A 27639-nucleotide genomic window follows, 5' to 3' on the forward strand; every position below is an offset into this window, starting at 1 on the left:
CCATGGCACTGCTGCCCAGAGCTGTGGGTATCCCATCGCTGGTGGTGCCCCAGTCCATGGATAAGCAGCCTCAGATGGTGGTTGGCAATCCTACCCACAGCAGGGGCGTTGGAACTACACAGTTTTTAAGGTCCCCTCCAACCCAACCGTTCTGTGATTCAATGATTTTCCACACCCTCTGCGTTCTTGGATATTTCTTAAATGAATGATGACCTCTTTGGAAGGACATAAAGGATGGATTTCATCTTTCTAAAATCATAAAGAGACATCTACTGGAAAATCAAACATCTTGAAGCCTAAGGTAACCAATGTGCAATACTCTTGCCTCTGCCTTTCAGAGCTCAGCAGAATCCATGGGGCTATCGCTGCGATGCTCTGCAAATCCGCTTCCAGAATGTGCTGCATGCAAAATAGCTCGCAGAGACTTAAATTCGTTAATAACTTAAGAAGCTAAATAAGCTGATAGTTGATGTGACCTACATTAATGGGGAGGCATTACATGGCAGATAAGCAGGAAGTTCTCATCTATTGTATAATACGTGATTTATTCGTACCATAAACATATTGAGAAAAGGATATGCTCTGGCATCCCCTCTGCTTATTTTTCCCACAGAAAGAAAAAAAATAAAACTAATGTAAGAAGATCTTGCTGGTGAGAAAATATTCATATCAAAACAGCAACAGACTTAGTGGCGGGGCTGCCAGACACTGCTTTATGGTTGGAAAGATATAGAGAAAAGCTCATAGGTTGCACCGCAGTGCTCCCATAATTCTAACTACCAGCCTAAGAGTGGAAGCAGTTCGTAGAAGAGGCTAATGGCTTTACCCTGACTGGTATCACTACATTAATAAAAATCATCAATAAAAGCATCAGTTCCTGTTGTAATGTAAATGAGGCAGTGGCTGAGTATGCACTGCAGCTGCAAGATAAGGCACTAGAAAGATATCTAAATTTTTGGATAATTCTAGATGTCAAGATAATTGGATTTTCCAAATTAAACCTTTCTGTAGTTAAAGAGGATTATGGTTAGGGACTGTAGCAGGGAAAGCTGCTGTCACTGTTACGAAGAATTCACTGCTACAGTGCCACTTTTTCTTTTGTGCTTTGTCTGCTCTAAGCAGGCAAAATGGTAAAAGTTTCATAAAAGCATTGAAGTTATATCATTTGCAATAACATTTTGGCATGTGAAAACTTTGTTTCTTGTGCATCTACTTATTCATGTTATGAGCTGAACAGAATTCTAGTGCATGTAGAAGGGACAGTATAAGTTTGTTTAGGTTAAAGCTTAAGATTTATGATAAGGTCTGTGAAATCTAACACCGCCAAGTAAAAGAATACTGCAGCACCAAGATGCTCAGAGAAGAGGGATATGAGATGCTGGGTCAAATACATGCTCAAAGTCTTGTTAAAAGCATCATTCTTTGTTTAGGAACGTCTTCTGGTTTTTTAATTCTCATGATAGCATGTACACCCTTCATACCTTGCAAATGCTTCTGTTTCTTGAAAAAAATTGGTATTTTAATTGAAGCACTGACAATATAAATACCTCTTCAGACTCTTTATCTCCATGCGATCTCTCTGTAGACATTCTCCGACTGCCCACACTTCCAAAACAGAGATGTAAACACCTCCTGACAAAGCAGAGCATGAGTCAGTCCCACAACAACAAAAAGAAATTTTCCCTATCATCAGTTTATCCTGCAGTGTCTTGTGAAGAGAACTCTTGCATCTTCAGTGAAGCAATAGATTTTCTCTCCTGCTAAGGTAAACTACCATATTCAATGGACTCAGTCAATCGTAGTCCTTCCAGTACTGTATATGTTGTTAAAGGAGCTCTTTCATATGGTTCAAGCTCATCTCAGTGTCTTCTCTTTTCCTAATTCTGTTAGAGCTGAAGTCTGGAGCATAACACTACATGATGAGATAAAGTTGCAGATTCCACTTGAAAAAGTGAAAAAAAAGGCCTTCATATTTCTTTATTAGTTTTCCTGCTACCCACATCTTCCTTGAAGAGCCTGGCACTTCTTCCCCCGCAAGGCCAGAATAGCAACATTCTCCCTGATGTATCTGAGAGGTCATCACAGAGATGACCTTTTCCTTCAGGTAGAAAGATACTAAAACACATGTAAATGGGAAATAAACATTTGTCCTATCCTCTCTCTATTCTTCTCTGTTGGAAGTCCATTGAAATCCTTGTAATTATTGCCAGTTTGTCTGCACCTTGGGTTATTGCACAGCATACAGCCTGACAGACACTGTTCTATAAGGCATCTCCGTTTCCTGGGACACATTGCAAGATATTCATCCACAGGTATGGACTTCAGTGCATAAAGGCTTAAGCAGCAAAGTCCTTAGGGATTTCATCATATAAAGTTTTCTGCTCCAAAGTTTTTATGGGCTGAAGTTTTATGTCCTTAAAGTCTTTAGCCCATAAAAATCCGAGAGGATAATAAACCAAGTAGCATCTATGCCCAGGGTCTTATGTCCAGGGTATTATGCTCCTGGGTAATAATAATACCTTTGGTGGCAGTACTGACCAGAAACTACGGATCTCTTTTTTTCCCTTTGGCTGACATTTTGCCGTTACTGCCCTCTGAGCTAGTCGCTATTTGCATGCTGTTCAGAGCTGCCTTGGGTACATAGCAATGCAAAGATATTATAGGTGTGACCTTGAACTATCCTGAAGGGTAATAAAGCCAAAAATGAACTCTGCAGGCAAATACCAATAAAGCCATTCCCCAATCCTGCAGAATATGGAGCCTGCCTTGCCCAACCGCTCACATTTTCATCTCACTGCCTCACTCTATATATGTTATATCTGAAATATATGGGTACATCCAAAAACACATTCACACTCACATTAATCGAGATTAGAAAATATCTGCCAAGCTATAGAGTACCAGCAGAATACCAAACAAAATGAAAGAACAGAAGTCTGGATTTGTCAGATAAACACCAAATTAATCCCATGCCAATACATTCTGTGATCTGGGAGATCCAAACGCCGTTTTAAACATACACATACACCCTTTATCATTGACCCGTTTAAGTTGGAAAAGACACTCAAGAACATCAAGTTCAACTGCCAACCTGACCTTACGCACCCCATCACTAAACCACGGCCCTCGGTACTGCATCCACATCTCCTCTCATGCTTTTCTACTCATCTGTATTAAACTTGTGTTATTTTTGTCTCTATTAACCATGTTCACGCTTTTGCTAAGATAGATTAATGAAGTCTTACAGCTCTTCCAGTTTCCAGAAAGGACTGACCATGGCAGTTCTTAGAAACAGAAACAGCCCAAAGCAGAGCTCAGTGTGGTCTCACAGAAACCCCATCCCAGGAAGAATCACAAGCTAAACCTCACCTGCAACGACCAATAGAAACGCTGAGTTTCCAGGCTGGTAGCTCCTCCAGGCAGCTCCAGCACTAGTTCATTGGGGTCCACTGAGTGTGAAATCTACCTCTCCGCATAAGGCCAGCACAATGCATCATTCCAGTCATTTTTAAGGGATGCCAAGGTTCATAAGCTTCGTGTTGCCCTCTGCTCAGGAGTGAATTTTACTCCTGATGCAAATGATGTTTGAACGCAATATTTTAAGACTAATATTCCATATAGACACAGTGTTTGATTCATGCCAACCCAAGGGGTAATATGAATGCTTAGTATTGTTTAACCAGCTCCCAAGGACTGAATAAAACCCTCAGATGAAAGATGTGACCTTCAAAGAGCAGAGAACCACTTTTTCTTTTCATCTAAAAGATAATTTATCTAATACTTTTCTTCTCATTGAAGACATAGGCGCACTGCACTGAGAACTGTTTACAAATGTTCTTTCTCCATTAAATTGATTTTCTGAGTATAGATAGGCAGTGTTTTCTGGAACTAATTTAAATTCCCTTCTAATTAATATTCAAGACCAAAATATGTTATCTTTGCATGACTGTGCAATTATTAAAGGAAAAATATAATCTGTGGAAGTAATTATTTTTCCTTCCTTTTTTTTTTTTTTTAACTAGCCGTTAACCAGCATAAAATGTGTTGTTTCTTTCCCCTTTTTAGGCTATGATTGAAGAAGCTATCACTAGAGAAGAATCTTTTTCAGTTATGTACACACCATTTGTGACAAAAGTCAAGGTTGACAACAGAGGCAAGATGACAGACGCATTCACTAAAAAGCACCCTGGCTACACGCAGCACATCTTTACAGGTAACAGCAGATTTCACATGCTGTTAAGCACTGTATACTGTTTGTCTGTGTGTGGCTGGCTTAAAAATGAGTTTTGGAGTCTGGAGCTTGAGCCTTTGTATTTCCTACACTTCAGTGGGGAAAATTAACTTCTGCGATTTGCCGTATGATTGTACATGATTTAGGTAATCAAATCAGTACTTAGCTAAAGCATAGACTTTACACTGCAAATCCCCACAAAGACTATTTTTATCCATGAAGCCTCACATTTCAGTTGTTGAATCTCATTATTACAAGAGCTCTTTTGTTCAGCAGCAATTCTGCAGTGTCTTGTGGCAACAGCAAGTCCCAAGTTCATTCCCATCTCGGTGGCCTGCCATCAGTAACTGGCCTTACACTACACTAGGCCCTTCACTTTCCAAAATCTTTCCTCCTTCTGTGAGCACTAGTGGAGGAATGACCACCTTTGAGAGCATCTCAGCAGTGGGGGAGGGGAATAGACAGGCAAGTTTTCTTTGGGCTGTTGAAGACGAATCCAGAGCAAACGGGCTTTGTGGAACCTGCTGTCATCTCATCGAGGAGTGAATTCAAGTAGCATCTCCTGGAGTAAGCAGACATTTAATTTCTGGTGACCAGTTTTATTTCAAGAGGAATGGGTGTGATATTTCACCAAAAGAGAGAAAAAGGGATGAAATGGCTGTCCTTAACCTGGTGACTCAAAACGTGGCCACCTCTGGTGACACTTGGCTCTGAGTTGGTCGTTCTACCTAACTCAATTGGTAGCTTCTATATAACGCAACATCTTGCATCTCTGGGGAGAAAGGAACATCTGCCTGAACTCAAGTGGGAATTGGGAAGCTGAGTGTTTGCCACAAAACTGCGCAAATATTAAACCAAGTAAAATTGGTTTGTACATTGTGTTTGCCTTTAGGAAACCAGTATAAAACTAGATTGTGTTTTTCACGTGCCCCTGCATTAAGTTTCTGGCAGTAGTTTTGGGACTGCTCAAAAGGAAATATGGTATTTATCATGGAGGTTGTAAAGTCCCTTCTACCATTTACTTGCTGATGTGACTTTCTTGAGAGGTTCCAGGAATAAAAGGATTGACATTAAAGAGAGCATAAAATAAAATAAAATAAAAGATAAAATCATATTTCACATCACTCCCTCATTTTATAGGAAGAGTAAGACTTTCAAATGCAGATACACAACAAAAGAGTGCAAGTGTTGCACTGAAATTTGGTTGTGCTCATAAATCACTGGATGTTTCTGGAAGTGTCACCAGGCATCTCCTCTTCCATAGGAGAGGTAACAACAGGTCCTATAGTACTTCGATAACAACAGGTCCTATAATACTTCAATCAATTACAGATCAGATTGAATAGAACCAGTTCTGCCCTCAAGGGGGTTCATTTAGAAACTCTGTTGTTAAAAAACTGTTCCAATCTCACACAAATTTTTCTGAGTGCAAGTTCTGGGATCACTAGTTTCTAGGAATTAAATGGTATAGCCAAGATCACAATAATGTATTCTATTCAGACCTGGCCCACAACCATGCCACCCACTAAAAAAATCTCTCACGAGGAAGAAGTTGCACTCACTGTCAGCACTGTGCCACCCTGCATGTCCATACTTCACAGAGGTGAAATGAAAAACATGAGCCAAGTCCCCTTTCAGCAGTGGGTTTGAAATACCAGACACCTCGTGAAGACATTATCTTAAATAACCCTCCCATTCCACAGCAATCACTCATCCAACTTCAGTCCAAGTTCTGCTATAATGCAACGACTGGATTGATTTCAAATTTTTCCTTATTGCCAAGGAAGAGAAGCAGACACGCATTTAAATCCAAGCATACAATGCAGTTTGTTTCAAAATTGAGGATCCATCAGAAGCTGAACAGCTGCAAGGGAAATATCAGGTCCACTCGCTTTGATTTATGTACGGGTAAGGCTGGGGAGCTCCAAATGGGGTTCTCCATTTGTCACTGTGACCGCGCAGCCTGGCATCTTAAAAGCAGAGCTCACTGAAAACAGAGCACTCCTTTGTAGAAAGTGACACTGACATTCAATCTAGGTTTATTTTTTGCAGGGGAAGGAGAGAAAGAAAGGGCTGGTGTAGTTCCCCAAGAAAAGGTGGTTTATGCTCTCACTCTGAGCATCTGTTCTCACTCAGGTCAGGGCAGCACACCCTGGGTTCTGGCAGGGCCTAGCAAACTCCTGTGAAGCCACAGCACGTCATCACATGCCACTATGGTGGTGGTGATGGTAAAAGCACAAAGCTGGAGGAAATCAAGCTTCATAAATTCAGCAAACAACTTCAGCTTGTTTTGCAGTTAAAAAAATAAGGATGTTACAGTTAATGGAACGTTGAGTTATTAATGCTTTGGATGATCAGCACTGAAAAGCGTATAAACAGAAAGAGCAAGTTTTATCCAATGCATCAGCAAAATGGAAGCTGCTGATGGAAAAGGTTGCAAAGTCTGGAATTTCAAAACCCCCTTGCAGCTGGAGGGTTTTTTGGAGGCATCTTCATTTTGGCAAGCCTTCTCAATTACATTTCATCCCTTCTTAGACTCCCTACTTTTTTCCTTAAAAACAAACACACAAACAAACCTTTTTTTGCAGCTGAAAAAAAAATGTGACTGGAAGTTATTTTCATTTTTGTATTCCAGATCCTCTCGGACTTCATATATTGCCACAGACAACTGAGTGGTCTTCCTCCCCTCCCCAGCAGTACTTACTCACTCTGGGTTTCAGAAACAAACAAATTGGAAAAATCTTGGAAAAGCTGTCAAGTAGAAAGCTGCCAATCTTTTCAGGTACGCCAACTTGCTTAATAGCTGTCATAGCTCAGGAGTGACCTCCTCAATCCCCTTCTGAGTGATGGGAGCAGGGCTCCGGTCCCATTTCTCTGTGCCTGCATCCCTGCCTCCATCAGCCTCTTCCCCCCCCTTCTGCTCTGGTTTACCCATAGATCCTCTATCCAAAATGTACCTGAAGAAACACAGCATATGCATTTGTGCTTTCATTTCCTAGACTGCAAAGAACCTTTCAGTACACTCCCAGAGGAAGAATTCAGAAGACGGTGGGAGACCATTGGGAAACAGATCGTGCCAGTCATGGATTTTATAAGAAGCACCAAATTAACTGTGGGTACAACCTTCCATCACTGCTTTATTGTGTGTGTGGTGGCAGCAGCCACTGCATGGGAATGATCTTGTGGCCAGCAATGCTCAGCAAATTGCAGTAGAAGTAGAGTCCAGTTGGGGTCTAGGTACTGTTTAAAAGTAGCCCTAATTGTTTAAGTGCATCCAGTTTAAAATTACTTCATATTTGATTTTCTTCAGTCTTTATGTCCAATTATATAATATCCCTACTTCAACCACCAAAATTACTCCGTGTTTAATACCCATAATACTCTACACACATCACGAGGCTCTCCATTAAGAGTTAATAATCACTACTTGAATCATTTCTAGCGATTTAGATCTTGATCCCTACGTAATAAAGTATGTGAAATAACCTTCAAATCTGTTACAAACATATTGAAGGTATAGTAGTTAATTCTAGCCCATACTTTTTGCAATAATGTACACAGCTTTTTAGCACCATGGCTTTTGATTAGCACAAAAGGTCAAAAATCAAATTTGCATGTAGACTAGACTGTTTTAATTCAATTCTGAAATTATTCTCCTGAAAATAAGTGGAAGAAGCCTCTCCTCCGCAGATTGTAAATGCTAATGTTAACACTTTTTCCTTAGCAATAACCGTTTTTCAGTTTTCTGTGTGTTGCAGGAATCAGAGCCATTTCCTCATCAAGGGTGTCTCAGCAAATCATAGGATTTATATTCTTAGGTTTTGATACCAGATAGGAGGTTGACAAAAAAAAAAAAAAAAAGCCTGCTACTTAGCAACCTCTAGCAAGGAAGAAACATTAGTTGGGTATTTGGGGAATCTGTGTCTCATTTAATCTCAGAGAGCTACTGATGAAACAACGTAAGTGCTTGAACTCACAGGCTTGGCAGGAGGTGAAGGTGCTCCATGCTGTGCCAAAACGGGCACTCAAAGCATCGCTTCAGCCTGAGGGCACGAGGCCCCAGGAAACTCACTGCTGCTGCTTCCCTGTTCCTTCCTGAAGCCATGGGCTGCTTCCTCTAGCTGACCAAAGCCCAGGGGATAGATGTGCAGGCTGATAGGAGAGGCATCTCTGCAGAAGTAGCTGTTATTGCCACCTGCATTGTGCTTCCAACAGCTACGAAGCCAGAAGTACTAACAGAGGGAGGGCTGGCTGCTGGCACAGAATAAAACCCCTGTCCACCTCAGAGCCCCAGTACAATTCCTAGGTCTGGTTGGTTGGTTGGTTTTTGAGTCTTATGTCCTGATGCTGAGCTTTCAGAGGCAAGGTTCTAGCATTGCAGCTATTCATTTTCTACTTATCAGAAAGAGAAAAAATTTAAACTGTGATATCTTTTGGATTCCTTCTGATTACCCCATTCCACAAGAGAATTTGCACCTATGAATCTATGAACAGTCACCAGGGCACCACCACGGGAGCTGTGATGGAGAGGGGAAAATCCCCAAGATAAAAGGACCTATCACTGGGTTAGAACAACCACTGCCACACCCCTTAGTGGTAGAAATGCATTCACTGCCCCTTCAGTTTTTATAGCAATGAATAATAGAGGTGAGACAGAACCTCTGACCCAAAGAGCAACTGACAGAGCGAGTTACACCTGATAACACAGATAGGCACAGAGCCAGAGCTGATCTGCTGCTGGTGATTAAAATCTCTCTGTGGGCCTGGCAGAGATTTGGCCACCTTTGTTTCCTTGACAGTATTCCAAAATCCTCTTCAAGCTAGAACTACGATTCCACCAGCCATCCATCACACCCAAGTGGAACTAAGGACTTCTGCGAGACAAACTCTGGATACAGACATTAGCTTTAAAATTTGCTTTAAGACAGTAAGGGAAGATATTTATTTTTAATAGCACACAGGAACAAGGAATGAAAGATTCCTTTTGACCCCGGCTTCATTTGCAAACACGAACGTGCACTCTATGCTTGTCCTAATACGATTTTTTCCACCAAAGCACCTCAGTGCTAAAGAAGAGCTTATTAAGCAATGGCTACACACTCAATACCAGTTCTGCCAGCTCCTTTTTGCAGCTCCACAGCTTACAGTTAATTATACGATTTGTACACACACGACTGTTGGTGAGACATGAAGCTAATGATTAAAAAAGCAGAGCGTTTCTCATTTGCCCTCTCATCTTCATAAAGAACAGCCAGTCCCATTCAGCTCCAAGGGACATTTGTGTACTGTAAAGCAAGAAGCAGAAGGGAGGGTGCAGCAGCCTGGTCCCATGTGCTGTCACTGCTGCTGGTGGCAAACTCCACAGCCCCCATCTGCCCAGAAATGAGTGCCATGACCCAGAGGTTATTTGGTTTCCCTTAAACAGCTGTATCAGTCAGACTTCCACCTACTTGTATCATGACCCAGATTACCAGTGCTGACAAGTGGTTGTTGCATCAAGGGATTTTACTGGGTTCGTTCTTGCTGCTTTGGATGCACCGAGTTTGCCTTTCTCCCACGTCAGTGGCACATAACGGTGCTTTACAGGAGAAACAGAGGGGCCAGCAGGGCTTGTTAGACCATGATATGGGTGAACAAAACCGGCTGTGTGATTCACATACAATGTACAGATCTCACTGTTCTCTTGTCTATTTTTTTTTTAATAGAGGTAAAGCATCCACTGCGTTCAAATTTCAGTACAAACATTTTCTGGAGCATACCAAGGGCTGTAGAGAAATATAATGATGGATTTGTCTGCCTGTTATTGCGATACACTTGGAGCTGTTTGTGAAGCACAACTTCATTCAGATTTTGGGCACCGAAGGGCACCCCAACCTTGGCAAAGTTGGTGCACATACTGCCGATGTGGCTGGTCAGCTGGGGCTCTCATACACATCACTTTGTTTTAGCACTCCTGGCACTCAGTAATTCAGCTTTATAAGCAGAAATAGCAGAAGGGATGACTCCTATCTGGAATACAGAGAAAAGCAAAAAGCAGGGCTCCATCCCCAGATTCTCAATACCTGAAGGAACACATCAGTAAAGGAGCTGACTCTCCCACTGAAGTGTCTATTAATGCTTGCTCTTTGCTTAACCTCCTCTGCACCTACCCGAGCTGGTTTCATCTCCATCTGATTGCTTGGCCACTTTATTATGTTCTTTACTGCAGCTTACAGCCCCTTGAATCCTGCTATCGTTCATATAATTCTCATCATGTGGTTCGCTTCCCTTTGGGTTTTTTTCTCCTGCCAGCAGCAGTTATTTACTTTCTCTTTCTGCATTTTTCATTGTCACTGAAACACCACCTCTAAGTTCAACCTCCTCTAATCTGTTGTTTTTTATTTATTTATTTTAAACTCTACTATGGGTTATTTATTTCCTACCTATTATAAACTTGTACAGCCCGACTATGTCCATTTTGGCACAGATGCACAATTTGTGTCCCACAGCTACGTGACATGCTCTAATATGTTTCTGAAGAATTGGGGAAAAAATTGCTTTATTTCTGCTTTTACTCTCCGAGTCATTTGAGAAGCCCCCAACAGACACTACACAGTGAGAGAGGATTCTTACCTGCTCCGCAGTTGACAGCTCAATAGACTCATTGCTTGGTGCTTGCACGAAAAGGTTTTGGGTGGATTTCAAGAGTGGCAGAGAAAAACCTTTTGCTGCACTTACAGTGCTGTGTGACTACTTCTCATTGATAAGAGTTCTTTTTAACTGATTGCTTCTCCTTATTTTAATGCTCACAGCTGTATCTGGTTACAAAGCCATGCGGCCATCACACACTGATTACTTGGAGATGGGGCTCCCCTGCCCCGTTTAGAACCCTTGAATCATTAAGGTTAGCAAAGCAAAGACCTCATCTAGTCCAACCATCCACCTACCATCAGTATTGTCTGCTGACCATGTCACTAAGCATTACATCTATCCTTTGCTTAAACGCCTCCAGGGACAGTGACAGCCACATCACTGGGCAGTCCATCCCAATGCATCACCACTCTTTTGGAGTTCTTCCTAATATCCAACCAGAACCTCCCCTGGCACAACTGGAAGGAAGTTTTTTTCCTTGCTCTAGTGCCATACTAACTAGACTGTGTTGGACTTACAGTTTTGCATGTCAGAGATCGCAGAAATCTTTTTTCCTTTCTGATGTCTTCAACAATACTAGATCAGGCCCCCAGAAAGGGACTTTTCAAGTGAAATAAATACTTATCATCGGGTTGTCCTGGTCTGCCCTCTTAGAGATGGGCTAACAGAAGTTCTTAAGGAGGTAGGACTGGTAAGTTCTGACTTTGGCTCCCCAAGTCAAATCGCTTAATAACTTGCTCTTGAGTAAAGTTCATCTTAGAACTCATTGAGCTTTCTGATGTTTTTACTCTTGCTGCAACACAATGAAAACCTTCAACAACCTGAACTGTAAGAGGCTTAATTTCCACCCCATTCTTACTTGTACCTATTTATACATGATGGTCCTTCTGTTATCATCATCATTTATCTCCTTCCTTCACTTTTCCGTTGTTTACTCTCTTTAGAATTTATCCCTTCATTATATTTATTGAGAAGAATAATAAGCTCTTAGCATTTTCATTAATAGACCAATCAAACCACACTTCCCTCAAAAGAGGTATCTCCTAACACGCTGGCACCTCCGCTCCGTGATACTTGGGTCTAAATTAACCTCTTCAAACACAGCTGACTGGAGCTAGCTGCATTTCTCAGAGAACTGCTGACCAGAGCTCCTCTTCCTTGTGCAGTGCATGATGCTGATGGAAATAACCATTCATTGGCTCAGCTCTTTCTTTTTCAGTTGCTTTCTTGTCTGGAATTCACAGACTATATCTGGATTTCTGATATTGGTCTCTAATGTGTGGTCATTTTTTGTTTGTTTTTATCTTTCTCTACAATTACCCTGTAAACTATGTTAAAAAGAGTAAAATTAACTGTACCAGGACTATTCATATTTTCCTAGGGCTAAAAGGAGACTAAGCTTTCTTTTCTTAAAGATTTTTACAAGATGTTTAGAAAACAAGAAGAGCATCTCTATTGAATTCTTAGATTGGATATAAAAATTATAGAATCATGAAATCATTAAGGCTGAATATGACCACTAAGATCACTTAGTCCAACCACAATGTAGTCAGTTTGATAACTGTTTCTATAACCACCTGATGCTCTCCCTGTGCAATTTCTGCAAAACCAAACTCAAGATCAAAAGACCAAAGATTCAGACAAGCAGGAGCAGACAAGAAAAGTTAATTTAAAAAATAGGATACCCACATACATTTCTTTCAAAACTCCACTCTGCTCAATACACGATGGGACCTAAAGTCAGCTAACTGGGAACCAAAGCGTATGGGAATGGCAGCATCAGCACGCCGCCATATGGAACTGCCAGAACAAAGGTCTGCTAAAAATACTGGAAGTGGTTCTGAAAATCTATGCCAATGCTTGTAATTTCAAGCACTTCAATACATTCACAAGCCTGATTAGATGAATGGAAATTTTACTCAGAATGGCTGAGTATACAGATATGCAATGGCTACATTTTGTCGAGAATCTAGGCCAAATTGCTTTTGAAAATCTCAGTAGGGTGTTCATTTGCATTTTTGGCAACAGAACACTTTTGAAAATATGGTAGTAAGGCTGCCATCCATCAAACATTTCAGCAAGTGCTGAGATTTTTTGCAAGCACTTGGCTGAGCTTCTCTATCCACACACTTTTAATTTACCACGTGCCCAGAGGATCAGAGACCACCTCTGCAGATGTTAGCTCCTCAAGGTTGTGCATTTGAAAACTGTGGATTTCCCCAGTCTGCAAACAAAGCATAGGCTCAGACATGGCATGGTTTCCTCAACCTCCTCACTGAAACTTTAAAGGCAATCCATAACAGTCAGATAATATTTAACAGAGGGTATTATGGAAAAGCCATTTCCAATTGAGAAAATTACATTCATGTTTGTTATCTGCTCCCTCCCCTTCACATATATTATGACTACATATTTATTTTTCTAGTACTACTAGAGAGATTGCGAAAATAAAGTACTTTTCTCCTCTCTAAGATTGTCAAAAGCATTATCTTAAAGGTGCTGGATGCCATACTGCTTATAGTATTACCAGCACAAATAAATATATATGCTGATAAGCCTCAAGGCATAAGACTGAAAAGATGAGCGTGCTTTCTGCGACTCCCACCTGACCCTCTTGCTTTCTCTGAGAGAACAGGACCATGTCTGTGCATGCTCACGTGCAGTAGAGAAGTTGCATTACACCAGCATCCTTGGCCGGCTACAGCAAATCATGGAGCAGTCCCAGGTGATTAATCAAGCAATGGCTGAGCTAGCATCCATCCCTTATCTGCAGGACATCACTCAGCAGGACGCTGAACTGGTGAGTGTTCCTTTCTAATCCTTGTTTTGGCTTTTGCAGGGAATGGAGGGCTGGGGCAGAGTGCTGCGCTGCAGTTTTCTCAGGGGGGTCATTTTTCTGAATGTGTGGACCTAAGGTAGCTTTAAAATCCTGCTGCAATGCCTTCTCAGAGGGGCTAATCACCTGCAAGGATGACTTTTACAGAACCAGCATGACTCATCCGTGGGCATATTTTTAAAACCTCTTCTTTTCCCCCAGACCTGCCCAAATCAGTCTGGGAAAATGATTGCAATTATTCAGATTGTGCTACACTGAGATACCTAACATCAGGAGCCATCTGCAGCAACACAGGCCAGATCTGCTTAAACCAGAGGAGAGGAGGGAGAAGAGACAAAACCCTCCCATTCCTAGCTCTGTCCCTCATGTAAATGCAGCCCAGTTTTGGAGACTATGATCTAATAAAAACTCTCAAGGCTTCCCAAACCCGGCCCATGGGATCCATCTGCACCCCTACAGGGTTCCTGAGTGCTGCAGAATGAAGGCTCCTCAATCCCCTTTTGCTGCGGAGACGAGTGGCAGCCTGGGACTGCAGGAGATGGACTGCAGACAAGAAGCAGCAGCACAGCACTGAGCCTGCGTTCCTACAAGATAGTCTCCTTTTGGTGCAAGTTTGCTAGTATTAAACCTCAGCCAGCCCACACTTCAAGGCCGACTAAAGGCTCTGGAGTTATTGGTACATAATTCAGTGATAGGCTTTCTCCAGGCTGCAATATTTTCAGTACATCCTCAGCTACGAACAGGCTATCATGCTGCTGCCTGCATCCCGGAGTGCAGTTCTTGCATGCCTGGGAACATTTCTGGGAAGGTTTCAGGCCATCCCCAAGGGCTCTGGGCCCTCAAAGCAGGGGCTGGATCCATCCTGCAAGGTCTGAGGGACAGGGCAGAAACCTTTCAATGAAACCCCTGTGCTTTGTTTACAGAGCCCAGGGTGAAAATGACTCCTAAAAGAATCAGGCAGAAAATCTCTACCAGCTATTCCGTCCAGAGCATTAAAATGCATTAATTCAGTATCCACTTTTTTTTTCCTTTGTCCTGTCATCTTCCCGTCAGCTATATCTGTATGTGCAATTGAAGGCTTAGATGCTTTGTAGCCAGAATATTTTAGGAAACTTCAGGCACTAACAGCATCAAGGCACAGGGCTACAAGCACAAATGTGCAGAGCTGCTTCACTGTGGAGTAATTAATGGCCTTCGCCTCTCCTGGCGGCACCAGCCTGCATGGCACAGCTCCTCTGGTGCCATTAACAGCTGCTTGCCTGATCACATCACAGCTGAATCACAGAACGGATTGGAAGAGACCTTTAAAGAGACTCATTCCCAAGCCCTGCTGTGGGCTGGCTGCTCCCACCAATGCAGGCTGCCACCCAGCCTGGCTAGGGCACCTCCAGGGATGGGCACCCACAGCTCTCTGGACACCTCCAAGCAAAAACTTTCCCCAGAACATCTAACCTAAATCTCTCCTATTGAAATTTTAAACCATTCTCCCTTGTCCTCTCACTATCTGCCCCTGTAAAAAGTTGTTCTCCATCTTGGTTGTATCTGGGTGCCTATGGCCATGGGGACAGGATGGCAGTGGCCAAATCCCTCCACCTGCTTCTCACTCCTCCGCCACTTTCCTGGGAGATATCTGTGTACTTTTGAAGATATTTTTTTCCACAGAGAATACTCAGCTGGCCGAATTCTAATCTCACTTGTGCTAATAGAAATTTAAAGTGATTCCTCCGAGGTCATTCTGACTTTGCATTGGTAAAATGGAGAAGAGCTTTTGTGGCCAGGGAAGGCAGTTAAACTGTGTGGTTGGAAAATGCTAAAGATGTCAAATGTTTATTATCACACACAGTATAAGTTGCATAAAGCTTAAAACATGCTGAATTTATAACAGTGCAATTTGCACTGATCCAGCAAGAATCCCAAAGGCATTTCAGTTATAAACTCTTCTCTGTAAATGTCTTCCTGTAACTAAATAAATAGAGTCCTAATCTATAGCACAGAGAATTTCAGCTGAGGCCTTTTTAGATGAGTATTTATTCACAGACCCTGGGAGAATAAAGATCTCAGTTAACTCAAACAGTTGAATAGAAAGGAGGAAAAACCCCAAACAAAATTTATATGAGATTTATGATCTCACTGTCATCCTATTTGTAGATGATAAACCAAGATGAACGCTTGTTAAAAAAATTATTAATAAAAAAAGAGAACTTAAGTCTTTTGGTTTAAAATCAAATGAGGACAAGGTATTAAAATACAGCATTTCTTCCTTAGAGGGGATTTTCCAAAAATGATCAGCTTTGGGAGATTTACTGAGGTTTGCCAACTGTCCCCTCCTGTTGCATTCTCATTTTCTCCACCAGCAGAGCCAGTGACAAACTCTGAATGATGAAAAGGAAAACCAGAGCAGATCCTGGGCCCTTTTCTCTGGGACACCCAATACCCACCCAACTTCAATGGCTGTGTTTCCTGGTTTCCCTTCTTGCCCAAAGGAGTGAAGTCTCTGGCCTGATTGAGGGTGGGATGTGAGACCAGCATCCCAGTCTCTGCCCCGCTGAGGCTCCCCAGCCCATGTAAGATGGGGATGGCTCCAAACAGCCATCTCAGTTATAAGCTATGGCCATCCTGCCCTTCTCTGCCTGGTTCCGTTCTGACACAGGATTTGTGCTTCGCCTCTTCCGCCCTTAATACCCTTAATCTCTGGGCTGTATCTATTCCAGAGTCATAGAATATCATAGAAGGAGATTATCTATCCATAGAAGTATTCTGATGGAAAATTTCTGACAGCTTCTTGACTCTTTTCACATTAGAATCAGAGGCAGAAATTTGCAGTTTTGTTTTTTTATGAATACTGACGCATAACTTAAAAAAGTTTTCATCAAACATTTGACCCAATAAAATCAACCGAATGGCTGCACAAGCACCACGAAAGCAGGCTAGAACCAACCCCTGTACACTGACTTTGAGGTTTGAAAATGAGTTCATCCTCTAAAGACGTCTGCATCCTCTGTCCTGTGCTAGGATACAAGCAGAGAATTTTAACTCCAAAAATCAGAACACAAAGCTGAAGTGAATAGAAGTCCATTCCCTGAATCTCAAGGCAGCACGTCCATCTCTTGCTCAGCTAAACCTAAACACTGACATTTTGAGTTTCATCTCCTCTTGTGCTCACATCAGACTGCTGCCTGTATAGATACAGCAAGTCTCTTCAGACAGTTTCTGTATGAATGCTCACACTCTGTTGTTATCATCCAGTCTGTATGGACTTGTGGTGAGCAGCAAATCTGGGAAGAGTCACCAGAAGCAACTAAGCCTTTTGGAATAAACCAAACAGGGCAGACCTGCATCTCTGATTTGAGAGCAACAAAAGCATTTTCTAGTGCATGGGAAAGGAGAGGCATTACAGCAACAAACCCGAATTTTAGCCTTCCCTCTAAGCACAGATTAGCAAGCGTTTTCCTACAGCTTCTTTTTATAGTTTACACTAGAAATTGCCAGCCTTGTTTTTATGTTGTGCTGTGTTGAATGATGGGGAGGAGGGTCTGCAAAGAAAGAGGATAGTAAAAGAAGGGGAAACAAGCTAGATACTTCCAGCTACAGTAAAAGCATCTCAGCTTTAGTGTTGTCCTCTCGTGCAGTTTTACATGCTGCCCTAAATTACGATGCATTAGCCTTGGGAGAAAATGCTAAAAAGCATCCATGTACAACACAGAATATCTCAGATGGCAGAGAATAAAATATGGGACCTCTATTCTTTACAGCCCAGGTCTTCCTTTACCAAGTATAAACATTTACTACATACATTTAAGCCACATAGGCTTAAATACAAATTTTCCAGAGTTTTTTTTTCCCCCCATTGTTAAGTATTTTCCATCCACAATAACACAGCGTAATGGCTGAAGCAAAGATGAGGTGGCAGTTCTCATTGTGTGAAAGATGAGTAATAAAATCATCAGCGTACAAATGATTTTTTAATAAGGTTTTAATCTGTGTATTTAGAGAAGTTATTTCTGTGCGAATTCCACGCTGATAATTTTTATCTTGGTGCCACAGCTGCAGTCGTTAATGGCAGATGCCATGGACACCCTTGAAGGAAGAAGGAGCAATAAAGAACGTGTGTGGAATAAAATCGAGAAGGTAAAAACCTGCAGCAGAGGGCAGAGGAGCATATTGTTCCTCGGGGAGTAAATGTCCACCTGAGCCAGAGCTGCTCACAGAGTAGAAGGGGAAGTGGGTGCCACGTGAAAGCCGACGCGTGCCTCAAACCCTCCGAGCGCTCCGGCGCTGCCCGCTAATACATATTCATCCCTTGCTTTCGCCCCGTTGCTGATCTTTGGCCACGTTAATAGTCTCATGCAATTAGCTAATGAAAAGAAACCCGCATCGCTTGTTTTTGGCTGGTAATCGCCATTCTCTTCCATCTTTGTTGTACGAGGTACTGTGTTAATTGTCGGGGGCGAGCTGCGGGGGAACAAAATTCATCCAGACAAATGAGGTCCCTGAGTGGAGCACAAATGAGGCTTTGGCGATGTGAGACAGAACAGCCATGTGAATGCCTCTCCGAGGCTCTGCACAGCAACCGGGCAAGGCAATTTTTTGCAGGATTTGTCAAGTGCATTGGCTCTCTGTGCAGACGAATTTGACCCCATGTAATGAATAATAGGTCGAGTTGGGATGTAATGGGAGCATCTTGCATTTGCACAGAGCCCTTTCAAACCAAAGCCATTCGCTCTGGGCATTCAGTCCCATTGACATTTGGCCCCTCCCGTGAGTAGGGATGGCAGTGCGTCACCAGGAAGGGAAAATGTCGCCATCGGGTCACAGCATCACTCTGACACTGATTTCGTGGCTCCGTTGGGTCTGGGATGCATGCTCACCCCATACCACGAGGGAAGGACAGAGGGCTGCAGTGTTGGTGCTCGCAGGTTTCAGTACTGCCCCGCTTTGGTATTTAGGGTTTATAGACAGGTCTCAGCACTGCATAAGCATGTGCAGAGCAAGGAGGGGTGATGGAGGCACCTGAAACAAATAATGGAGGTGGAGGGGGCAGGGTCTCTCTGAGCCACGATTTATGAGTCACTTGGATTAATGTTCCTCAGACAGTTCCTCCTTGGATTAAAGCCCTCAGACAGGCAGCTCCTAAGTCTCCAAACTACCAAATATTTGCAGAAAGCAACCAAGACTTGCCCAAAATTAAGAAACACCTGGTTTTCACCTCTTTAGAACGCTCATGAGATGAAAAAACTACCACCAAACATTAAATATTCACATCGCTTTGCATCACACCACGATATCCTCCGAATCTCACACCTGCCAGCAGAGAAGCCTTTGCAATGCAAACGTTGGGTTCAATATGCATTTATATTTATTTATCAATTGCACACACATTTTCTGCTCTGTATAACCAACATTCACAGCAACACGAACGCAAAGAGTCAGTGATATACTGACAAATACATTATTCCTTGTACTTTGGCAGTTTTTCTTCCCATTCACAGACTACAGACCTAAGTATTAGGCACAGTTTTCCTTTTCCAACAGGCTAGCTACTATCTCATTGTAAATTCAACAAAACGTCTTTTTCCTTTTTGGTGCATTCATACTTCTGAATGCACGTCCTTTCTTTTCCTCTGGATACCTCAACTGTCAGTATAATCTTAACCAAAAATCAAGCTAACATTTAAAAATGGACAGGCATCCCAAATTACACCACACAAAGCTGTGCATAACTCTATATTTAGGAATCAGATTTGCTCCATGCCTGAAAATCTGCTCTCTGCCATTTTAAAATGTTGTGCTTCAAAATTTGTTTGCGCTAAGAACATAATTTTGCATTTCATTTTTGACAGCTTGAGTAACTGCATCTGATTTGGGGCATCCTGTTCCAAATAGAACTTAAATGTTTGTTTCGTAATACAGAATTTTTTTTATATTATTTCAAAAGAAAAAAGAGAGCATCAAACACCTCTCTTCCTCTTTACTTTCCTGCAACATTTCATTTCAGCATATTCAGAGTGTCCCTAGAGAAATCGTCTTTTATAATAGAGGAGGCAGGAAAGCACTCAGGGGGAGCTTGGTTCTTGGTTGGGGGTGAGTTTTATTATGTATCATTTAAATCAGCTCTAATTAAAAATGTCACACCAGCTTAGGGACCTTAAGGAGATCGCTACAAAGGGGGGACTAAATCTGATGGCTGAAAGCTGACGTGGCATAGATTACTGCAGGAACCACTGTGAAAAGTCCAGTGGTTCTCACGGCCCATCACATGAAGGTGGCTCCAAAGAGCCTTCTCACAGATCCAGTTAAAGGCAGTTATTTGTGTTTTTGCTATTGAATTAATTTACATATATTGGAAAGTGAAAAGGAACATAAAGGAGTTATAAAACGCAGAACTTGGGGAAGCTGACAGCGACTCTAACACCAGTGAAGTTTGGCTCTTGCAATAGAAACAGCTGTTGCACCTAATGAAAGCACTCACAATTTTTCTCTAATGCAGAAGAATTATATCTGTGCCTATTTTCCAAACGGTTAAAGGGTCTGTCAGAACTGCCATTACAAACCACTGCTTTCAGAGCTTTATATTCCAGAGTCAGCCATAAAAAGTCATTCAGGCTGAAATCTGACATAGCTGGGCACAAAGCTCAACATCCAAACACTTCTCCCTTTGTCACAGCAGAGGGCTTATCAAATTAGTTTGAAATTAATCTGAGCAATTTTGAACTTATAGGACTGGCAAAGCAGTAATGCATACATAGCCTCAAGTGTTTTGGGCGCTGTGCTGCTCACCCGATTCGCTGACAAATGTATGTTTTTAAGTGCAATAATTTTTCAAATGGGCTAATTATTTTCGGAAGCATTCAATACAAAGAAAAGAAAAATGACCCAGCAATTAGCTAGAGAAAAGAGAACAGCTCCGCTGAGAGCACTCCTCTCTCAGTACGCCTGGGCTGCAGAGTCCAGCCACAGGACCTGGCCAGAAAGCACAGGTGAAGAATCCTCCTCCTGCAGAGACTGAACCACATCTCAGGGGTCCTTGAAGAACAGAAAGGAGATGTGGGCTGGGTCAGGCTCTTCAAATCCCTATTCTCTGGGATTTTACTGAGACTTTCTGGGGTATCTCCCTTGATAAGTGTGAGCTTGGATGACGCCAGCTCCCATGGGATGGGGCTGGTGGAGCAGCAGCCCCTGTGCCCCTGCACACACTGTGCATCAGCAATTTGGGCAAGTCCATGCAGCAGATGTAAGGCCCACAATCAAGCTTGGCCCTGGGTAACTCAAGGAATCAGGTCTCTGTATGAGAGCTGCAGGACTTTATAGCAGCTGTGGAAATGTGGAGAGGTTTATGTTATCCAAGATACACAAAGGGACAGGAAGCCCTCCCTTTCCTCCACAAAGCCTTCACTTCCCACAGTTTTCAAAAGAAGTATTACGAGGGATCACTTTCCTGCCTCATAAGAATAAATTCATTAATAAAGCCTCACAATATTACAGCGAGAGACATTTCATTAAATGAACACATACTTTAGAGCCCAGCAACCAGAAACTTCTGGCATATAAAGAGAGGAAGAGCCAAATAGGGCAGCAGGTGCCAATATGGCTGTGCTTCTCTGAAGATAATAACGTAGATCTACTTCTCCGTTTAGCCCCTAGGCTTTCATAGTGGTTTCATAGGATCCTCTTAACATCATTTGAACAGCCAAAGGACAGACAGGAGCTGGCAAATAAACACTTTTACATGTGAGACACTTCATAAAACCTTCACATCGGAGTTTACCTCAAGGGCATCACATCCTTTGCAATGTAGATAAGTTATTATGCCCATCATTTGCTGAGCTCAGTGGAATGCCTGTTTCATAAATCTGAAAACAGAGCAAACATGGATGAGTGCATAAAAGAACAGATGTAACTTACGTAAGGATAAGTATGTAACAAAAACGGCACTAATAGATGTGAATGTGAAATGAAGTAAAATTAGCCTAACATTATGTAATCTTCCAGCCAGGCACAGAGATTCTCAGTGGTTGACCTCTGCTCACTACACCTCTGCCTTCTGCAGCAGCAGGGGAACACCATCTCATGACCTGTGCTCTTCCACTGACATTATCTCTTAATTGAAAATCAAGCCATGGAAAAGGGCCATAGACTTGCCAGGCCCTCGGTCAGCCAGAGAAGCAAGGAGGGAGATTCACACAATGCTGATGGAAAGTGGACACGCTGCTGAATAGTACTTGGCTGGCTACTGCAATTGGGTGTATATGACTTTGCAAGTTTCATTTCAGGAATGCACAGATCCACTGTGAAAAGGGAGGGGGAAAATCAAAGGATGTCTAAGGATAGGAAAAGAAGGTCTTCAGGAAGAGGAGTGGAACTCTAACATGCAGTGTGTAATAAAGAGAGGAAAGCGCAAATAGAAGAGGAAAATGATATTAGTGGTGCTGATATGAGAAGGCTGAAAGCAAAGGAAACAAAGAGCAGAGCAACCAGGTCAAGGCGCTAAATTTTGATTAGAGTTAGTCAAAGGTTGGCTACATGCTAAGTTTAGAGAAAACATATTAAAACATTCTGCACAGGATGAACTTAGAATTAGTGACAGCCTGGAAAGGCACAAGAATTAACTATGGCAAAGAAGTTTTTAACCCAGCACTGAGAGGGGCTTTCAAACCAGGCAGAGAAAGTCAGGAGAGCGTGTGAATAGAAAATGAGAACTTCCCTGCTGAATGAGAGGCAATACAAAGGAAGGGTCCACAACCAAAGTCCCATTAGTAAATGCAGAACCACTGTGGGGACAATAAAAGCACGATGACATTTGCAGAGTTATTTCTGTGAGAGAGAGATGTCAGTGTGCTTCAGGAATTAGCGGTACTCCTGGTCCCTAAAATCAGCTCCCACACTTGTGAATCTCTCATTGCCCCTCATGTACAAGAGAAGTGAAGATGCCTCACCAGTGCGGACCCCAGCTATACTGTAAGGAAAGACTGCATCCTGCCTGTTCCCCACACTCCAGACATCAGATGAGCTGTTTAGGAACCACACGCTGAATATCTCCCAGTCACAGCAAGGACAGCAGTGCAATCTGAAAACCAGGGGACACAACTACTAAGAAACAGATTTTGGTCATGTAAGGCCTTGTTCAGCTCTGAAGCAGATCAGGGAAATTTCAAGTTTGCTGTTCTACACCTGTCTTTTTTTTTTCAGCTAAATTAGTTGGCCTAATACAATATCATTTATAATCACTTAATATCACTTATTAATCACTTATAATTCCCAGCCTATCACAGCTACAATAGTACTCATAATGCTATTGGAAAGGAGCGTTTTGTTACGAGGAAGGCTTTGCTCTATTCCACCAAGCCATAGGGTGAGATAAGTCACTAGGATAATTTCAAATACCAGTAAATATGGCAATTGAGCAGTAAATGTCTCAAACAACAGAATAATGTAGCTGGTTGCAGCTGCCTGGCTGTTAAATCACAGGCAATTCCAGGCATTAACAGTCCCCGCGTAGGGATTTAGATAAATATTCCCCCAGCCCTTGCTAATCATGCTGTCACTTATAAATGAGCAGCCAGCTTACCTGCTGCCCTCTGCTAGAGAAGGTCTCCAGCCCTATAAACACTTGCCACCAGGTATTGTTACTGCAGTGAAAAACAGCATGAGTAAACAGGATGGCTCACAGCAAACACTGTGCCGAGAAGTCATTGATTGGGTGTTAGCAGTAAAGCAGTGGAGGGGAACTCCCCAGGAAGTCCTACTTTGCAGAGCAAGGTGGTCTCAGAGCCCTCCTGAAGTCCCTTGTAATGAAATCTGATGGAGAGCAGGAGTGCCAGCTCCATCCCCGGAAAACACCTGCAGAAGGGCAGGGTCAGCAATCTTTTTATGCACATTGCTCCTTATCGTTCTGTGGATCTATGCAATACTGCTGTCAAAACCTCCCATGGGTCTGGATCAAATCCTAATCCCTTTGAAAGCCCTACCTTGCCTCACCTTGTCTGACAAGACCCTACCTTAACTTGCCTGACAGTTGGAGTAGATGATCTTAATGGTCTTTTCCAACCTTAATGATTCTGTGACCCTCTGCAGTTCATCCCCAGATCTGTATTCTCCCTGCAGCCATGAACTGCATGAGATCAATGTTCTAAAAATATAAGTATCTACACATTCTGCTCAATCTCTGAGAACAATGTAAAACTGTTTCAGCTAAGAATGAACTGATCACCTCAGTACCTGCATGGGCCACAGATCTTTTTCTCTTCCCAACAAACTCTGAACTGAGCAGAGTAACGGACTTGTAGCACATCCAGGTACTTCTGGTGCACTAATTATGCTTTTCACCTTCTCACCCTGCACCAGTACAAAAATACCTTGAAGTGTGGCACTGAGGAAAGGTAGGCACAACCCACCTCATCCAGCTGATTTTCTCTGAGAATGACAGAGCCAAGAAACTCTTCTGAGGCAGCAACAGTAGTGAATGAAATCATACAAAAGTTGGAAGGGTCCTTAAAGTTCATCAAGTTCCAACCCCCTGCCACGAGCACATTTCCCAGCTTGTAGATCAGGCTGCCTTGGGCACATCCAAGCCCTTGAGCACCTCCATGGATGGGGCACCCACAGCTCTCTGGGCAGCAGGTGCAGGGCCTCACCACCCTCTGAGTAATAAATCCTCCCTGTTTTAATTGAAAAGCCATTCCCCCTTGTCCCATCACTATCAGTCTGCATGAAAAGTCAGTCCACATCCTGCTTGTAAGCTTCCTTCAAGTACCACAAGGTTGCAATGAGGTATCCCCGGAGCCCCTTCCAAGCTGAATAAGCCCAGCTTCCCTGAACTTCCTTTGTAGTAGAGAAGCTCCAGCCATCTGATCATAGAATCACCAAGATTAGAAAATACCTACAAGATCATCCAGTCCAACCATCCACCTATCACCAATCATTCTTACTAAACCATGTTTCTCAACACAACATATAAATGCTGCTTAAATACCTCCAGGGTCAGTGGCTCCACCACCTCCCTGGGCAGCCCATTCCAGTGCCTGACCACTCTTTCAGAGAAGTAGTATTTCCTAACATCCAGTCTGAATTTCCCCGGTAAAACTTAAAGCCATTCCCTCTTGTCCTAACACTAGCTACATGAGAGAAGAGGCCAAACCCCAGCTCACTACAACCTCCCTTCAGGTAGTTACAGAGAGCAATAAGGTCTCCACTGAGCCTCCTCTTCTCCAGACTGAATAATCCCAGCTCCCTCAGCTGTGCCTCATAAGGCCTGTGCTCCAGACCCCTCACCATCATCTTCATCACCCTCCCTTGGACCCTGCTAAGAGCTCCAAGGCAGCCCTGCAGGGCTCCTCACAGGGTGAGCTTTGCCAGTGCTTTACCCTGTGCAGGGGCATTTGAGCCTACAGAAAGGCTAAAGGGTTTGGCTACACAACCTTGGGCTCAGCAGTCACAGTGCTTGGAAACAGGTCACAAAGCCTTTCTAAATCCTTTTCCCAATACCAGTCACATTTGGGCTGGCTGTGACGTTTGCCTTCCTGCAAACGCCTATCCACACAGATTCCCTTTAAAAGACATTCCAGGGAAAAAAAAGAAAAAAGTGAAGCCATTGATTTTAAAAATTAGTATTTCCCCCTGAGAGCTCCAGAGGTGGCTCACCAGAGCTGAGCAGCAGCAGAGAAGGCACCGGGAGGTTTTAAATCAAGGCAAAAAGGCAGGACATAATGCTTCCAATTTACTTTCTTAGAATGAAATGTGCAAGCTAAAAAGCCATGAATAAGCACTACTGAACGCCACAGCCACCAAAAAAGCATTTTTAAGCCACCCCCCTTTCCCCTTTATCTTGTCAAGAGACTGTATTTTCATTGTGTTTGTATGGTAATTTAAATCATGGCAGGGCTCAGAGCATACAGTGTAATTGTAAGTCAGCGAGGGTTTGAATGTCATCACTACTGTGCAAATAACATCATCAGCTCTTCAGCTGTGTCAGTAGCATTGCAATTATGTAAGCAACTATTATTTCCACCCCTGATATGCCATATTAGGACTTATTTGAGGGGCTGGAGCTGACAGGTATTCTGTAAACATGAGAAGTACATGACAGCAGTGAGCTGTGAAGGAACACCAGAGCACCCCAGCACAGAATGGCCCTAAAAGAGAGGTGGGGACATCACTCCTTCCCTAGTACCTCCCACTTCCCTTCTTCTTAACACCTTTTGTGCTCTTTCAGACACAAGCTCTCCTCCCAAAATCTAACGGGTTCCTTATAAACACAGGGGAAGTCACAGAGACATTTTAATTTGGTCTGTTGCAGAACAGCCTTGGGGGTTTGCTTGTTTGCAGTACGGCTGAGCCCCTGGACTGGAGCTCAGCACAGAGCGATTTGTCTTTCTCAGCTCCTGGCAGATCAATGATGGCCTGAGCTTTTATTTCAGCTCCTTAAAAATAAGCCTGGCATAATGATGCTTTTCCCTAATCCACCATGCAAGCACACCATAGCAGAGCCAGCCCTGACCTTGGAGTGCTCCTATTAGAAGGGACCTCATGGCACCAAAGGAGCAAACCACGAGCACGTGCCCACCTGGTTCCCTCTAGGCTCCATGGGGAGGAGGAGGCAGAGCTTCTGAGCACCCTGAGGAGCAGAAGCAACTGTCCATGAGCCCCTCTGCTTGCTTAGTTTGCTCCTCACCACATGCACACTCATCATATCAGAACTGCTCCAAGCTCAGGGCTGAGGAGCACCTTCACAGCAGCTCAATATAGGAAGAAACAGAACAGCAAGCCCTGCACAGATTAATTTGCAGGCAATGCTCAGCATTGTGACTAACGACACAAAGCTCCACCGAACGCGTCAGGATGACAGATTAGGACTTTTTTTCTTTTCTTTTAAAGATTGCAGCTTAAAATGCAATTGGAAGATTGATTCTTTAGATCTTCACATTATATAAGTTCTGAGCATAACTGAGTGCAAAGGGAGAGGGATCTCATCTTCACCATACAGAAACACTGCACATCTCAGCAGCCAATGAAGGGTTTGAATGAAGAGAGATAGCCAGGAAGTTATAAACAGCACCTATTTACAGAATACCTGCACACAGTGCTATTAATGGGCATATTTTGCTATGGACATTCATTTTTGGTTTTGAAGACACCCCTGCAAGCTATCTGGAATACTCTCTTTATTAGAATAATTATGTTTTTATTTGCAGGGGACAGCGAGGTCATCTCTCCTTTTACAGTGTTCTCCAGTGAATTATATTTCATGGGAAAACATATTTATTCAGAACTTCATTTTGATTTAATAGAAAAATTGTTCGTGCCATGGCACTGCAGAATACTCATTTTTCTCTATGTGTTGATTTTTGGCATATAAATGCCAGAAGCCTCTGTTCTCTTCTCTTATCAAGAAAGACTTGCCTGAGATTAATTTCCTCATCATCCTTTCCTTTTAAAGTGGCTGTTTTTCAATGCCATTTAAAGACAGAGTTGTGATAAATTCCCGCATTCAATGCACAGATTTCAATGAAAGAAGTCTATTCCACAGTAGTGAAGTAATTGAAATCCAAATGGAAAGGGACAAAAAAAAAGTACAAAATCATGTACCGTTACTCCAGCCGATTGTACGGGGGTGCCTTCACCTGTTTTTCTTCCAAATGAAAATTAGTTCTGAAATAAACTAATTGCAAAAGTTTCTAATGTTTTTCCACAGGGGAAGGGACACGGTTCTAACACTTCTTTGTAATTGCAGATTGTGATAATTGAAGACTTCTTATACCAAGCAGAAGACAGTTTCTTGAAGAACAAAAAGCGGAGAGAAGTGAAGAGGGAGAGGAGGAAAATGAAGAGGCTTCAAAGCACAGAGCAACATCAGAGCCCAGGAAGTACAAAGCTGTCCCTTGTCAGCCCTAAAGACATGGCCACACAGCCAACAAGAGAATTAGCACCGCACATATTTGATGGATAG

The 27639-nt window shown here is 42.8% G+C and overlaps 1 protein-coding gene across 1 annotated transcript in view; it reads left to right on the plus strand.

The window, feature by feature from the left end:
- Positions 1-27639, plus strand: part of SPATA16 (spermatogenesis associated 16) — a 70461-nt gene extending 42822 nt beyond the window's left edge. Inside the window, exons 6-11 of the mRNA XM_065748416.1 lie at positions 4066-4213; positions 6867-7013; positions 7231-7343; positions 13497-13661; positions 17742-17825; positions 27424-27639. Of these exons, the coding sequence (XP_065604488.1) occupies positions 4066-4213; positions 6867-7013; positions 7231-7343; positions 13497-13661; positions 17742-17825; positions 27424-27639 (873 nt within the window). The remainder of the gene's footprint in view (positions 1-4065; positions 4214-6866; positions 7014-7230; positions 7344-13496; positions 13662-17741; positions 17826-27423) is intronic.

Source organism: Cyrtonyx montezumae, unplaced genomic scaffold, assembly GCF_038088225.1.
Source record: "Cyrtonyx montezumae isolate F1298 unplaced genomic scaffold, pur_monq_1.0 scaffold_5, whole genome shotgun sequence".
NCBI classification, from domain to species: domain Eukaryota; kingdom Metazoa; phylum Chordata; class Aves; order Galliformes; family Odontophoridae; genus Cyrtonyx; species Cyrtonyx montezumae.